The following is a 17246-nucleotide window of genomic DNA, read 5'->3' as shown; positions in this document are numbered from 1 at the left end:
TACGAATTTCTTCATTTCCCTACAAATAAATTCTAGACTAATCCTCACGATAATCTCCAATTAAAATATTTCCCATGTTAGTTTCATTTACACATTACTGCCCTTCAAGAACAGATATTTTCTCTATTATAGGATCCAAATGCAGAGCTATTTGATCAATTTTGAACTTCACAATGTTTCAAACATTATATTTGTGAAACATTTTCATGCAATCATCTTTTTATATGAATTTGTGTTAGTCTTATGTCCAGGTTATTTTTTCCCTTTGGTAAAGTTTTGCTGGATTAGTTCTTAATCTGAATATTAATTAAAGTTAGGTAATTACATTGAATTCCTAATTCATTCCAACCCCAGAGATCTATTTGAAAACTATGGTTCACATAATGAAGCTTACCAAATGAATGGTGTTAGAAGTGTCTTTCCTGCAGAAATGCTGGGTGAATATCATTTCTATCATTTCTTGATTTTCAAATGCTCTTTTCCTGCCTGTAATAATTGGAAAAAACACAGTAAATTGTTCCAGTAGAAAGAGCGGAATGAAAATATTGAAGAGTTCCAAATTTCACTGTCATGTTTCAAACATTCCCACTTAGTTGGGAAAAATATCAAATTTATGAATACTATAGCAAAAGTAAACAGTATAAGATATAATCAGAAAAGATTTTCAGGATTGAAATATGAGAAAAAGAAAAAGAATTTGGGATGTCTGGGAGGTAAAAAAGAGGGAAAATATTCCAAGAGTAGGATCAGGATCAGGATAATTATTGAAAGATTAATTGCATTAGCAAATGAATATCCCTTTCCCAAAGTCAAACACACTTGAATAGAGCTTGACAGTGTATGGAATAATGACCACAAATGATGTAAATTTCCCCAATATGCTTACCTACAGTTCAGAAATCAGAACTCACTTAAGGAAACTGGAAGTTGATATTTTCAAGCACTTTTATAGGATCTTATGAGGTCCTTTTCTACTAATGCCCATGTATTTAGAACTCACCTAGACTCTGGTTCTGGAGAAGTCCTATACCTTCTCTCCACACTTCTTCTCCTTGATCCAAGGGGCAAAGCACATCTGATTTGCAGATCTGATATCCTGTTTATAGGAAAAAAAATATACCTGAATCTTGAACTCTGTTAAGAACAGCAAACTATCTTTAAGTCCATGATAGGTTATCAAAGAATAAGGTAAGCATTAAGGTCTATAGTTCAACAATACATTGATCATGGAACACTGACAATATTGCAACAGGACTTTACACTTGACCTTGCGCCCGTTTCATTGGGGACCACTAGTTGTTACTGCATATGCACAAGTTCAAAGAGAGATTGCAGAATCCTCTAAATTCTAAAAGGGGGGAGATTCTGTTAATAATCTATTATGATAAAAAAAAGGGAGGATTCTATCACAATGCTAAAAATAATCCAATAATCATAAACTCCACATTCTGATCTAAATTCTATGAGAAAGGATATATGCGTTTTTACTACTGTGTTCTGAAGATTCAGCATAGCACATGAAGCAAAATATTTATTTCAAAATAGTCATTTATTCACTCAAAAATTCTTCACTGACTTTTCAATGTTGCCCTGAGTGTTGGAAATTGAGATTCAAAAAATAAATTAAGTTCTGGTTTAGAAGATTAATTTCTATTGGGGTGAAATAGATGTAAGTAAAAATGTGAGAAGACAAATTTCACTTAGGCAATTGTATGCACTATAAAATAATATAATTTATTAAAATAAAAAATAAAAATTTAATATTAAAGAACATAAAGATTATACATCAACATGGAGAAACTGATCTAAATAATTAGAAAAATAGATGGAAGATGATATATGCTAAATATATAGGTAGATAACAGGTGAGTAATTTAAAAAGATGGTAGACAGAGATAACTGCATATAGATGATAATTTTTGAGACACTCACCTACTGAGACAAGATGGTTGATATTCTCCACCATCACATCTCTGAAAAGCTTTCTCTGCGATGTGTCTAGGAGGGCCCACTCTTCCTCAGTGAAGTCTATACTCACATCTTTGAAGGTCACTGACTTCTAAAATATCACAGAGATTTGGGTTCACATAGGGCCATCCTTATGCATTTCCTAAGTGTGATGCTCAAAATGTCAGAACTGAGAAAGAAGAAACTATGTATTTAAGCACAAAAATTTTAAGGTAACTCTTGATACTGAACTGCAACCTGCCTTTTTGATACACTTACAGACACACACAAATTCCGAATACATCAAACTCCACTGTAAAGGAATATCACATTGCGTGTAGTGTGCTATTCGCCTGGAAATTTTCCAGTAACTTTGTAATTATGACTACATGATGTTGATTATACAACTTGAAATTGACTGTTCATTACTAAAACACTATTTTTTCACCAATTTCAAGTAAATCTACAGACTCTTCAAAAGGCAAAAAATAAACATGATATGTAATTTTTAAAAATTGAGTATAGATTATTCCCCTGTATATATGACCTCATTTCTCTCTCATTTATAAAATCATTTATTTATGCATAATTATGCATAATTGACAAATCCAATCAGCTAATGTGTTAAGTGCACTCTATCTAAATTTAATTTATAGTGTGGTTAGGAATGCAGTTTTAGCACCCAGGACAATGTGGACGAATCTTAAAGAACTTATGTTAAGTGAAGTAATCCAGCCCCAGGAGGAAAATTATTACTTGACCTCACTGATATGACTTAAGCAAACTGAGTAGACGCCCAGAGCTAAAGTATAGAAGATAGGTAAATGACACAGAAAGGGAGTACATGGTGGTGAGCCCACAGACATATGGGCAAAACCTATAAGGTGGAAGGGTGTGGTTGGGCAGTGGATGGGCATGAGAGTGGTATAGTGATGTGACGGGGTTTGACAGTGCTGATCTGTGAGAGGGAGTATTGGTAGTTGGGTTGGACTATACTTAGAACTGCAGGGAGGGTTAGAGGAATGAGCAGGTGAACTCTGGGGAATTGCAGGTATAGCATTTGGAATTGTTTTTGAATTTCAAAAAGAGATTATGTTTGTAAATAAGTCTGTTCCTCTGGGTGTGATAACTGATTGTAGTAGCTTCAGCTGATAGGGCTTTGATTAAATTTTGTTAAGATTATGGTATGAAAGGCTGCATCCCTACCTCCTTCACTGGGTGATAAAACAGACACTAACACAGAAGTAGACACAAGGAAGATACATAGAGGATCCTGCACGTGGGGAAGAGAGATGAGCCTAATAGTTTAGAGCTGACATTGCGAAGAGAATGGAGCAGTTGAGCCCAGAAAGAAATGAGCCTTGGGGACAGATGAGCCTTATGCCAGGCTACACCTGAAATTGGAAGAAGGTGAGGCCACAGAACATTAACAAGACAGAAGGAAGGCTGAAACATCAAAGACATTGCCCACCATCTTGCTTCAGTACATGGCAAATCACTTTGAGTAAGAAAGTACATCTTACGGTACCTTAATTTGGACTATTAAGGGTCTTGTGATGTAAGCTTCTACCCCAAATAAATACCCTTTATAAAAGCCAAAAGAGTTCTGATACTTTGCATCGGCACCCCTTTGGCAGAATAGTGCAGAATTTGGTAACAAAAGAGTGGGGACATGCTTTTTTAAAAAATACAATGGAAAAAAATTGTAAAAACTACAATGGTGGGATGTTCTTTTGACAAATATGGAAGAGAAGGGCTATTGTATAGGGCATCAGGTGTGGGAGTTATGTGGGAGAGGGCACACCGGGAGCATGCCTCTATGGAATATGTAAGTGCTTATCTTGTCATAGTGTTTTATCTCAGTAGGTGGAGAACCATATAATAATCCAGAAAATATCAAACTTCTATCCTGGGAGTTTGCTCAATTACAGGGACAAGAATTCCTTGAGAACCGAGGCAGTGCGTAATAAAAGGAAACAAACAGATATGTCAAGCCCTCAATATTACTGAAAGTAACTATGAATCTGATTCTTCAAAAATTAAAACTTGGCAGTTACCGTAGGTTCAGAAGGGGGGGGTGGTTAAAATACATGGAACATAGGGCAATGGTTCTGCATAATCTTGCAATAACAGATAGAGCCCATTTTAAATTTTACCAAAACCTATAAAAGAAATGGTGCAAAACACAAATGATAATGCAAATACTGACCATGTTTACTAGCAATGCTTCGATATTTGTACATCAATTTTAAGAAATATAAATACACATGTAAAATGTTATTAATATGGGAGAGTGCAAAACAGGGAAGTTGTTCGATATATAGGAATCCCTTATATTTTCTATGAGATGTTTGTAACCTAAAGCTTCCTTGAAGATAAAATGTAAAAAGTACACACTGGGGAAGCATACAGAAGAAAACCTCACTGCACATACAAGATAACAGACCTTACAGTGATGAAAGACACAATGTATTAAAAATTTTTATTGTATTTCTTTTTTTCATTTTGGATTTTGTTATTATTAAATTAGTGTTGTTTTATTCTGTTTTCTAATAATTGTTCCTGACTGAATTTTGGCTTTTTGTTTCTGAGAGGCTTTGGATCACAGAAGGCTCACAACTGTGGCAAGGGAAGCTCACTGGTGTGGGTGTCAGTGATGGGGGGAAGTGTGTGGAGGGGTGCAACGGGAGCATGCCTCTCAGAGACATGAATATATTCAAGTGTTCATGGGGAATTTTCTCAGTGGATGAAGACCCACACACTAACCAAAAGAATATTGTATTCCCATCCTGGGGAGTCCTGCTATGTTCTCAAACAGAGTGGCAGGAATCCCGAGATCATGGGCAGTACCTTGTGAAGGAAGACAGACCATTATGCCAGGCCCTTTATTGATGATTATACATATGAGCCTCTTCTTGTGAAACTGGAACTTAGCCTAGTATTACACATTGCCTAAGAGTTACCTCCTGAAAGCCCCCTTGTTGCTGAAATGTGGCTGCTCTCTAAGTCAACTCAGCATAAAAATGCACTACCTTCCCCCCAGTGTGGGACATGACTCGAGGATAAGCCTCCCTGGCACCAAGGGGTTATTAACATGCACAAACTAACAATGCTTTTGGAAAAAAACCCTCCACAAGAAGGAGGAAATTTTAAATACAAATGAGTTTTTATGATTAAAGAGATTTCAAAGTGAGTCAGGAAGTCATTCCAGAGATTATGCTTATGTGTGTCTCAGTAGGATCTCATTGTGCACCACAGTAAATGCTTCAAACGGTGGGGGTACTGAAGGCTAGAGAAACATCCAGTATCTAGACACTATAAGCAGGGCAGACAAACTCAGGAATTCAGCAAACTCTCAGTGGGCCTTACTTTGGAATTCAGTCTTCCCAGGGTAAAAGAGTTAGTTAGGCTCCTTTAGAGTCCCTACACATGGCTCTTCTGCCTTTTTTATTTGAACCTATAATTAGCACTTTACTTGTTAACTGTATGTCCCAGAGACTTAAATCTTTGGCCCGTTCATGTGCTACTTGAGCTATGAAATCTCATCACAGTTGAAACACCCACTCTCCATTTCATTGGATTCACCCAAGAAAACTAACAAGGAGATGATGACGGACACATACAATCACAAGAATCACAGTGTGTGCAATTGTAAGCAAGATAGTTTCATCCATCTGACCCATGGGATCTAAGACCAACCTCAATTAGAATCAGAATGAGCATCACCCTCCCTAAATCTTCAAGACCAGTTGGGAATGAAAAATGGTTGACAGTAGACTTATTATTCTTCTATTAGAGACTTACTCATCTAGCAATGCAAAGTGTAACATGTGGGCATTTTTGGAACATTGGAGTTGTCATGCATGACATAGCAATGATGGATACAGGACCTTATACATTTTGTAATAACCTTTAAATTATGCGAGCAGAGTGTAAATTATAATGTAAACAATAATTCATGGATAGTAGCAATGCTTCAATATGTTTTCATACATTTTAAGAAATGTACTTCACTAATAAAAGATGTTAATGTGGAAAAGGTAGGAGAGGGAGGGGTGGGGCATATAGGAATCTCCTATTTTTTTTATATAATATTTATGTAATCTAAAGTTCCTTTAAAATAAAATAAATTTTAAAGAGAACTATTATTCATTAAAATTACAGGGAACTTTGAAGAACTATCTAGAATTTTACAAAACTGAACAGGTTGCATACAGAAACAAGGGTCAATAAGTTCTGCCACCCTCAACTCTGTATAATAAGGCATCCATTATCAGGTAGAAATACAGATGGTCAGAACCACAGGCCAAGGGCCCCTATATCTGCTGTACTGAAAACTGTCCTTACTTCATTCCTGTGGTAAGATACATCCCATTTTTAACATTTTCTGGGGCTTACACACACATTTTCATTATATTTCTTGTATCTTCATCTTATCTATTAAACCATGAAAATAGCCCCTTGAAGGCTTCTAGTCTATCCAAATCTTGAAAACTTTTACTGAGCCATATATTTTATTCTACCTGGTATACTCCTTCTGGATGCTCAACCACAATTAAGATAAAAGTAATTCTTATTCATTGCATCCATTTATAAAATTTCAATAAAGTTGATTTACAAAAATCAAAGTTTGCAATTGAGAACAACAGTGGTTAGAAGAATTTCAGATATTTTTAATATTTCAAAATTTGCAAATAAATTCTATGAAAACTATAAGAAAATTAAAATTTGGAGAAAATAAACTATTCTCCATTTCCTTTCATTGATTAACTTTCTTTTTTGCTTCTGGCAACAATGCACAGCCTACACCCTAGTACCTCTAATATTGGATTTACTGAATGCACCTGCTGAAACCTCAACATCCCTCCTATAAGTTCTATTCTTATTCATTTCTATCATCTCTTTCACTGCATGCCTAAGCCAATTTTAGGTGCTAACATGCTCCAGGATTGCATTAAATTCTCCAATGAGGCCATGAGCTGGGTGAGAAAAAGAAAACATCTCACCTTTTCAGAGAATATACAGCCGTAATAGAGGCTTGAATAATCTAATGTTACAGTAGAAGAGAATATTTCTGGATGAGTCCCGATATTAAAATACTTTTTCTAGAGTCCTGTAAGAGCAACTAAAGCTCAGATCCTTGAATAGCTCCAAAATACTCTTGGAATATCCTTGCCAATAAAAGAAATCTGACTGTTTAATGCCAACAAAGGTGCAATTTCAGTTAAAGAAGAATTCCTTACTCACCTGTGCTTCCATAGTCAATAGGTCAGATGAGGTTTTTCTTCTGGAGTTTCACTCACAACTAGACAACAGTAGATGGTCAAACCTGAGAAGGTAGAAAAAAGCCTCAGACACAATTCCTGACCTTGAATTCCAGACCCACTTGTCATGAATCCCAAACTTTCAAACCAGCCAATCAACAGGAAGATAAAGTATGTTTCAAGAGAGGTAAGAAGAAGATTCTCCTCTCCCAGGGTCAAATGTCAGAGGTCATGGCATTTCTGACTCATGAAGATGACATGGGTATCTTCATTTTACATATAAGAATGTGAAAATCATCTAACTGTATTAATTAATTAGACCATGATTTGCAGATATTTACAATTCTGCACCTTATTCGAAATTGTAAGGATTCCTGACCTATGTCACATCTGGAATAGGGTCTCCACCACCAGGGAAAGAAGTCTGGACTTGCTCAGATATAATTATTTATGATTTTGCACTAGCATTGGTCTCCAACATCCATCCCTATCTTTTGGATTTCCACTCTCATCTGACTTTACTTCCCTTCTGTATATACCTGTTCTAAATCATGTTGGCTCTTCCACATGTGATGTCTAACAATTTAATTCAATCAACACTGAGTTCTAAGTATCACTCCCATGGATTTGGATAGCAATCAAGAAACCTAAGAATGTATTTTCTCATGTAGTTGAACAACCAGACGGGATCAATAGCTCCCATAATGCCAATCTTGACAAGCAAGTTCCCTGCATCAAAATATCAGAACTTGGGAAGCGGACTTGGCCCAGTGGTTAGGGCGTCCGTCTACCACATGCGAGGTCCGTGGTTTAAACCCTGGGCCTCCTTGACCCGTGTGGAGCTGGCCCATGCACAGTGCTGATGCGCGCAAGGAGTGCCATGCCACGCAGGGGTGTCCCTGAGTAGGGGAGCCCCATGCGCAAGGAGTGTACCCCATAAGGAGAGCCGCCCAGCGCAAAAGAAAGTTCAGCGTGCCCAGGAATGGCACCACCCACACAGAGAGTTGATGCAGCAAGATGACACAATAAAAAGAAACACAGATCCCTGTGTCACTGACCACAAAAGAAGTGGACAAAGAAGAACATGCAGCAAATAGACACAGAGAACAGACAACTGGGGGCAGGGGAAGGGGAGAGAAATTTAAAAAATAATAATAAATAAATCTTAAAAAAAGTATATCAGAACTGGGAAGCAGATGTGGCTCAACTGATAGAGCACCCACCTACCATATAGGTGTCCTGACCGGTGTGGTTAGCTTGCCCACACGCAGTGCTGCCATGCGCAAGGAGTGCCATGCCATGCAAGGGAGTCCCCCACATAGGGGAGCCCCATGCACAAGGACTTCACCCCATAAGGAGAGCTGCCCTGTGTAGAAAAAGCACAGCCCCCCGGGAATGGCACCACACACAGACAGAGCTGATGGAGCAAGATGATGCAAGAAAAAGAGACAATATTCCTGGTGCCACCGAGAAAGCAAGCGGACACAGAAGAACACACAGCACATGAACACAAGAGAGCAGACAATGGGGAAGTGGGGAGAAAAATTTTAAAAATAAATCTTTAAAAAAAATATCAGAACTATATGGGTCATCAAGGCATTGTCATGTCCTACAATCCTTAGAATTAGGAGGCTCAGAAGATAAAAAATGAAGGGAGTTCGTGAGAAATCCTATTTAAACAGTCTGATATTGTATTGAAGGTATGTGGCAGTTTGAGGTGATTTTATGAATTCGAAAAAGGTAAAGATTATGTTTGTAAACTAGTCTGTTCTTTTGGGTGTGACATCCTTCCATTGCATTAAATTTAGCTCAGGAGTCTTTGATTACATTACTTGTTAATATTAGGGTTTTCATTTGACTATATCAGGAAGCATGTCTCAAGGTGAGACATTGCCCCTTGCTGGGTGTGATATGAACACTCACTCAAGGAGACACAAGGAAGAGAGAGCTCTGCCACTTTTTTATCTGGCCATGTGACAGAAAGAAGGCTCAAACAAGTAAAGCCTCACAACTTATAGCTGATGTTGTGAAGAGAGCAAAGACTGATATAGGAAGCCTTGAAAGATAAGTCCAATGCCAGGAGAGAGAGGACTTCAAAGGATGAATCTCAAGTGTTGGGACAATAGAGACTCAAGAGGAGGATGAAGCCCACAGGGGAAGAGACCAGCCAGATATCAGTGAACATCTTGTTTCAACATGCGGCAACTGACTCTGGTGAGAAAGCAGTCTTTGAGTTGGGCTTTATAGAACCTTGTAACTTAAAGCTTTTACTCCACATAAATACCTTTCATAAAAGCCCAGATTTCTGGTGCTTTGTGTCAGCAGCTTTTGGCAGACTAATACAGAAATTGGTATGAAGAGAATGTGCTTGTGTTGCTGCAATTACCAAATGTGCTGGAATGGTTTTATAATCAAAAGGTCAAGAGGTGAGTTGCTTGAAGTAAAATACCTAGATTGCTTTGAAGAGACTGTTGGTAGGAATATGAAGCCTATAATTATTTCTGAAAGGTCTTAGAAGGAAATGATGAAACTATTATTGGAAACTGAGGGAAAGGTGATCTGTGCTCTAATGTTGCAGAGAACTTAGCAAGATTCAATCCTGATGTTACATGGAAAGCAGAACTTGAAAAAAATGAGCTTGGACATTTAACCAAGGAGATTTCCAACCGAAATATGGGGAAAATGGCCTTGCTTCTCCTTGCTGCTTATAACAAAATGTGAAAGGAAAGCACAATGAAGCCAGGGATTGATTTTGGAAATTCCAGGCTTCCAGAAAACAAGCCCCAGAAGATAGTGGCCCATTTGGGGAATTAACTAAACTTGGAACTGGTGAGACTGAAAATGCAGTTATCCAGGAAAGACTTTGGAAAGTCTTACTGTCGGAGGCTTGGACCCCTACTTCCTGCATGCTATAGCAACAAGCATTTGGAAAGACTTATATGAATGAAACCACTGTCGGTCTGGACAAAAATGGTCAGGGAGGCAAGAGATGGAAGGGAGAATAGCTTTAAGAGAAAAACCATGGAAGCTGAGATCTGGAATAAAGACATCTTCGTGAGCCAAAAAAGGAAGCACACCCATGTGTATGGAGAAGCCCAACCTAAGATAGCCTTTGCCCTTCCTGTAGATTTTATAACAACTCTACTATTTCTTCGGGTTACTGATTTAGTTTATCATCATATATTTATTTGTTTGTTTATTGTCCCACTGGTCTTACTGAATAAAACAGCTCTGAATGGTAATATCAGGTGAATTTCCCTTTTGAAATTACTGAAGAATTCTAAATCCAAAGAAATTGTAATTCCACAATAACTTAACCTGACCTTAGAGGGCCAGAGTCCAACTGACTACATTCAAATGAAATACCTTCTGTTAAAAAATATAAAATAAATAAAATAAAATAAAATAAAATAAAATAATAAAATAAAATAAAATAAAATAAAATAAAATAAAATAAAATAAAATAAAATAAAATAAAATAAAACAAAACATTTATTAAATAAATGTGGTCTCTCCGGCCTGGTTAAAATTCTCTCCCTTACTCCCCAGAACCCAAACAGACTGAGAATGCAAAGATCAATGTCTTCATGAGGCTGCTTTCACCATACTCAGGGCTTCTGGGCTTCTCTCTCTTTGTAGAAAAGACACCATTTCAATTGTTAAGTCACTTTTATCCCATTAATAACCTCATCAGTTGTATAATTCAAAAGCCACACCTTTATTATCTCAAATGACTGTCTAGGTAAATCTAATCAAGACTTGGTTTCTATCTCACAATGTATTTCCTCAAATTCGGTAAATCATGAAGATGTAATAAAGGAAAACAATTTGTGTCCTTGAATTCCTCCTAAAAGTTTCAAAATCAACTAACATTTTCTAAGAGGTCTCACCATTTTATGAAATTTGGTTGTGCTGGTAAGTAGTCTAGAATATCTATAGAAGAAGACTTCTACTAATCTGTATTTCTAAGAGGAATTATAATCGACCAACATTTTCAGGCTGTAGGCATCAATGTGACTCTACATACATAGAAACCTTTCTGCTTAAAAAATATATTCAAGGAAAAATAGATTCATTGTTCTATATGGTGTATATTTTACTAACAACTGAGGGAAAGATCATCCTATATACATTTTTTTCATGTTGGATCTACCTTACGTTCTCAGTACTGTAAAACGGTCCAATTTTCAAAATATTAGGGGTTCCAAAAGGAAATGATCAAAGTTCATTGTTATTTTCCTATTAATAAGATGGACTTTAACTAAACTTTAATATTAAAATTATAAAAATATTCAGACATATTTTGAGATGTAGAAGAATAAATTATTTCTGTAGTAAAATCAAGCAATATATTTCCATTTTAGGGACAGATATTTATATACAAAGAAATATTTTGTCTTTTTCTTTTTTAAGTCACTCTTCCTGAAATTTAAAAATGTTGCAATTTTTATCATTTTTGGAGCATGCATTGTAGGAAATCAATTATTCCATTTTCATGGTTTTCTTATATAGCCCAATGTGTTTGCAGCCCTATTTGCTTTACAATATTCTTGAGGCAACTGATAATCTCTTTTTTTTCATAAATGATTATGTTGAAGCCCATCTTTTTGTTAGAACTCTCCAAGATCATGGAGTTATACTATTAGATAAAACAGAATCTGGCCTTATGGGTTTAAGAGTCACTTTAGAAGAGCCAATTTAAAGGAAAATTTGCAAAGTTTCTTTGCATACATGATTTATATTTATTACATTTTTAGACATGGAAAATCTCTCTTATAAATGTTAATATTTTGAAAGAAAAATAGCCCTAAAATTTCTTTAGTGAGCCACTGGACAGGTATGTTTACTCAAACAGGTTTGGATTTTTAAAAAAGAGAAATGTTTTCAAATGATGTGATTCCATTTAAGACACTGATGGGAAAACTCTAAAAGTCTCAGTTTATAATTTTTGTTCAGGTCTGGAAGTCATATATTAGATTTGGACTGGAAAAGTATAAGTTCTAAAAGCACAGATGATAAGAAAACATAAAAGAACCAGGAAAAAAATATATTAGCAATCAAAGTGAAAAAAACTTTTAAGAAAGGAATAAGAATACAAAAGGAAAAAAAGAATAAGAAAGACAGAATAAAAATACAAAAAAGAAATGGGAAAAAATAAAATGAACCTGGAAAGATGATAAAAGAAAAAAAGATGAAACAAGAGAAGGTAGAAAGAAAGAACACCAAAAGAAGAGGGAAAAATCAAAGAAAGAATACAAGGAGAAAATAAAGAAGAAAAGAAGAAACAAAGAGAAAAAGATAAAAGAAAAAAAACAGTCCACCCTTTCAGACCAGCAGCAACAATCTCAGGCTGCCCATACTCCACCTACAGTCTGCCCTCTGCAGGTAAGGTGCCCAGCTGCAGAGAAAAAATAAAGAATAAAGGATAAAAACAAAAATAAAAAAAGTCTCAGCCTAAGTTTCCTGTCATGAGTCTGCTTGACGCACTCCTCCCCCAACCCCAGGGAGCTGGCTGGTTGCTTGACAACCCACTGGATTGCTCCCTGGCTCCCTCCTCTTCCAGGCTGCTTGGGCACCTTAGAGCCACAGGCCTGCCTCTCCTTGCATCCCTTTCCCTCAGGCTGGATGAGCTTCTGATGGCTTGCCATCTGCCTCACCTGGTCCCCCTTTCCCTCAGGTTAGTATCACTTCTGGCAGCTTGTGGGCTGCTTCTCCTGGCTCCCAGCTCTTCTGGGCTGTTAGGCACCTGTCAGTCCATGCCCTAACTGATCCAGTTCCTCTCTGTCCCAGGGCAGGTAGGTACAAGAGCCCACCTGAGCAGCTGCCCCCTTCCCTCTAACCTGGAGCCCTTCAGCACCTGCTGGCATTTTTCCTATACTCAGGAACCATATGATATGTGGCCTATCCATATACCTTCCCTCCCCTCTACTGTTCTCTCCTCCTAGGACAACTGGCTGTCAGTCCCCACAACTGTTTTCCCCACAGCTCCCCCACCTCAAGACCCTCGTGGCCTGGTGCATTTCCTCGCTCACAGAGCAGGCTGAGTGCTGGTCTTCAAACCAAATCAGTTTCCCAGCTTCCCTCTCCCTCTGAGCTGGCTGTGTCCTGGCTTACCTGCCCTATCTCCCCCAACTTCCCTCTCCCACAGAAACTAGGGCCCCCCTCCCCCTCTCTCTAGCCACCCTCTCTGACTGACCCAAGGTTCCATGGCTTCCCTTCTGCCAAGGAAACCTGTGTACATTCCTCCTGTTTCTGGAGGAGCAGTGCAGGCTGCTCTTCTCTTCTCTGCCATCTTGGATCTCTCCTCTATAATTATAGATGATAAATGGGGTCAAAAGAATGGAATTATTTCCTAGATAGAAAGATCGAAATAATGGGGCTGAGTTCTGAGAAGTTTTAACATTTAATACTTCAGAAAGAGCTTACCTAGAAAGTGAAGCCAGAAATAATCCTAGAGAGTGTTGTGACCTAAGAGACCAGGACACAGAGGGATTATAGAAGGAGCAAAATCAAGGGATTTTTTGAGGAATCATGGTAGATGAAGAGGCTTTCAGTTGATTCATTGAGGTGGAGGTAATTAGCTAGTCATGAGTAGTCAATGTACGTGGAGAAGATGTAAACCATATCACAATCTATTGAGGAATGAGTGAGAAATGTGGATAAACCCATTAACTGCGGTTCTCTGAAGAAGCTTAGCCTCAATTGGCAAGAAATAAAGTACCTGGGAAAGTAAAACTCACATACCCATAAAATGTATATATTTTAAGATAGTACTTTGATATAAACAATGTATGGAAATTCATAGCATTAATAACTAGTAAGGAGTAAGGCAAACTCAAATCTCATCTATTGGAGGACTCCCAGGAATCTTAAAAATAAGATGGCACAATCAATCAGGTGAACTCAATTCTGAGGCAAGTTCAACAGAAAAGCAGCAATTTGCTTTTCTGCCAAAGTATGGAACAATTAATCTTTTGTTTCTAAGGGAATAATCAACCTCTGTTGGTATCTAATGAGTGATCCACTCCAGGGAACAAACGCTGATTACCAAGAGAGACAGTTACTGAACACCATCATGGTGTTAATGAGATGCAATTTGGTAACTGGATTTAGAAAATAATTAAAAAATTAAATTCCTCCTACAATGTTGGAAATCAGAGATAAAAAGCCATTGACAGGGATAACTGAAAGGATAATTAATTCAAAAATGCTTTGCAGATCATTCTTTGTAACAGGAAATATTCAAAGTCTGGAAATTCAATAGGAACCATCTATGCTATGTCTATACGGGCAAAAAGTAGAATTTCCTAGAGGAATGCTAGAATCAAAAATAAAGATGAAGAAATATGAAAAATTGGGATTGACTCTAACATTGTGACAAAAAAAAACAGTTTACTGAGGTGGAGCATTGGGGAGGGGTGTGTTGGGGGAGAACAAATAGTCATTAGGACATGTTAAAAATGTTACTAATAACTCCTAAAATAAAATGAGGAGCCTGTTTTATAACTTTCTGTTTGTATGGCAAAAATTAATATTTAAATACCTGTCATAGAGAAATACATAATTTTATGGTTTTCTTACTAATAATTTGTATTTATATTGGAGTGGAATTGAGGGATTTTACTTTTTTAATTTCATAATTTTACTGGACTTTTTTGTCTGAATATGACTGCAAATATCACTAGAAAAACATTGAGATATATAAACCTACACTGATGTGTACGTGTAAGAACTTTTCCTTTTATTGAAATATGTAATATTTTTTGCTCATGACTACTTGCACATTTAATGTAGACATTTCTAGAATTGCATTCTTTACTCTATGGGAATGGAAGTCAAAAGATTCTGCACAATGAAATCTCCTAAAAACTTCAACACATTCTAATGACTGAGCCCTATCAACTGAGCTCCTTATTTAATTGTTCCTGGGGGTTCTGTGGCTGTTATAAGTTTGAAAACTCAAGGTATAATTTCAATAGGCATCAAAATTTGAGAACAAGTTTTCTTAGCAACCACAGACGCCCAACAGGGCCTCAGTATCCACACTTATGTGATAGCTGTATCTTTAGAATGCATACATGTGGGTGCTTTGCAGAGGAGCCCATCTCAGACTATGGAACTAGGGTTTATAGTTTAACAGGATGCCAGGGAATTCAAAGATACATTGAACAATGGCCAGCACTGGCTCCCAATTTATTTCAACATTCGATGTCATATTTTATAAAACTGTGTCTAACAATGAAGATACCGCTACTGCCTCATACTATTCTTAGCCAAATGACACTCTGAAGAGAAAACATAGAATTTTTTTAGATTTTTTTTTAATTTTTTTTTTAAATGTTACATTTAAAAAAATGAGATCCCATATACCCCCTCACCCCCCTCACCCCACTCCTCAGACATCAACAACCTCTTTCATCATCGTGGCACATTCACTGCATTTGGTGAATACATTTTGGAGGACTGCTGCACCACATGGATAAGTGATTGAAGTTCAAGAAAGATTATCCCAGGGATTTTAACTCTCTCTATATATCCTGAGTTTGGTGCTAAGCTCCCAGTTTCCCAAAGTCTTTTCCCTGCTTTGGATTTTGGCCCAAAATAAAGTATTATTTATTGAAAATACTGAATAAAGCACCAATCTTAGGGTGACAAACAGGAGCCTGCTCTGTTTTCTACCTTTTCAAATGTAACAGTTCTTAAATATAGATATATTTTTAAAGATTTATTTATTTATTTTTATTTCTCTCCCCTTCCTGCTCCAATTCTCGCCCCCCGCCCACTGTCTGCTCTCTGTGTCCATTTGCTGCGTGTTCTTCTTTATCTGCTTCTGTTGTTGTCAACGGCATGGGAATCTGTGTTTTTTTTGTTGTTGCGTCATCTTGTTATGTCAGCTCTCCGTGTGTGCGGTGCCATTCCTGGACAGGCTGAACTTTCTTTCGTGCTGGGCAGCTCTCCTTATGGGGAGCACTCCTTGCACGTGGGGCTCCCCTACGCTGGGACACCCCTGCATGTCACGGCACTCCTTGTGCACATAAGCACTGCGCATGGGCCAGTTCCACACGGGTAAAGTAGGCCCAGGGTTTGAACCGTGGACCTCCCATGTGGTAGATGGATGCCCTATCCATTGGGCCAAGTCCGCTTCCCTTAAATTATTTAACTCTTTTTGTGTATATCTCCAAGTTTTTATTACATGTACTCATTTTAAATTAATTTTTCAACAAATACTTACCATATTTACATTTTTGGAACATAAACAGTAAATCAGGCAAGCCCAATATATTGAAATAATTATAGCACATTTTAGTTAAATTATTTCATTGTTTCCATCACTGTCCAAATATTATTTATTATTTAACTTGGTTGTATACAAATTTCTTGTTTCTAAAATTCTTTTTCTTTCCTTATTTTATACTTTGTAACATTTTCTTTGAATCTAACAGTTATTGATCACTTCCATACCCTGATACTCTAAATAATGCTGCAATTAACATTTGTGTACAAATAACTGTCCTGGGCCACGATTTCAATTACTTTGGTATATATCTAGAATTGGGATTACTGTGTCAATTAAGAGTTCCATATCCAATTTCCTTAGGAACCACCAACCTATTTCCATACAGCACCTACATGGTATCTTACTATGGCTATGATTCGCACCTCCCTAATGGCCAATGATATTGAACATCATTTCACAGGTACACATGGCCATCTGTATGTCCTGTATGGATAAATGTCTATTCAAATTCTTTGCTCATTTTAATAGTGAACACTTTAGAAATCCTTCTCATTTCTTCCTATGAATTTTTTCCTGTATTTTCTTTTGGGTTAACAGAAAACTAAAATTTACCATCCTAAATCCATAAAAATCTCATCTGTTTTCATATCAATTTAATTTCAATATCATACACATGCTATGGCCCTCTATCCCTACACTATTAAGCAGTTATAGTCACAATTTCCCTACTTATTTATTATAAGCCTGAATCTATTGATTTGTCATCACTTTTCATATATTTGCATTTTAGATACCCT

The 17246-nt window shown here is 37.1% G+C and overlaps 1 protein-coding gene across 6 annotated transcripts in view; it reads right to left on the bottom strand.

The window, feature by feature from the left end:
- LOC101413553 (zinc finger protein 596-like) overlaps positions 1–17246 on the bottom strand; it is a 148350-nt gene that overhangs the window by 86594 nt on the left and 44510 nt on the right. For 4 of the 6 annotated variants that reach the window (XM_071208419.1, XM_071208417.1, XM_071208418.1 and 1 more), the window contains exons 6-9: positions 7195–7276; positions 1933–2059; positions 1001–1096; positions 395–486 (exon numbers count right to left, since the gene is read on the bottom strand). In XM_071208419.1, coding sequence (XP_071064520.1) covers positions 395–486; positions 1001–1096; positions 1933–2059; positions 7195–7206 — 327 coding nt within the window. In that variant the 5' untranslated portion in view covers positions 7207–7276. Of the gene's footprint in view, positions 1–394; positions 487–1000; positions 1097–1932; positions 2060–7194; positions 7277–17246 lie in introns of those variants that run through there. The other 2 variants (XR_011645919.1, XR_011645920.1) reach the window with 1 other exon arrangement.

Source organism: Dasypus novemcinctus, chromosome 16 (genome assembly GCF_030445035.2).
Source record: "Dasypus novemcinctus isolate mDasNov1 chromosome 16, mDasNov1.1.hap2, whole genome shotgun sequence".
Taxonomy (NCBI): domain Eukaryota; kingdom Metazoa; phylum Chordata; class Mammalia; order Cingulata; family Dasypodidae; genus Dasypus; species Dasypus novemcinctus.
This window is presented reverse-complemented; position numbering and strand designations above follow the sequence as displayed.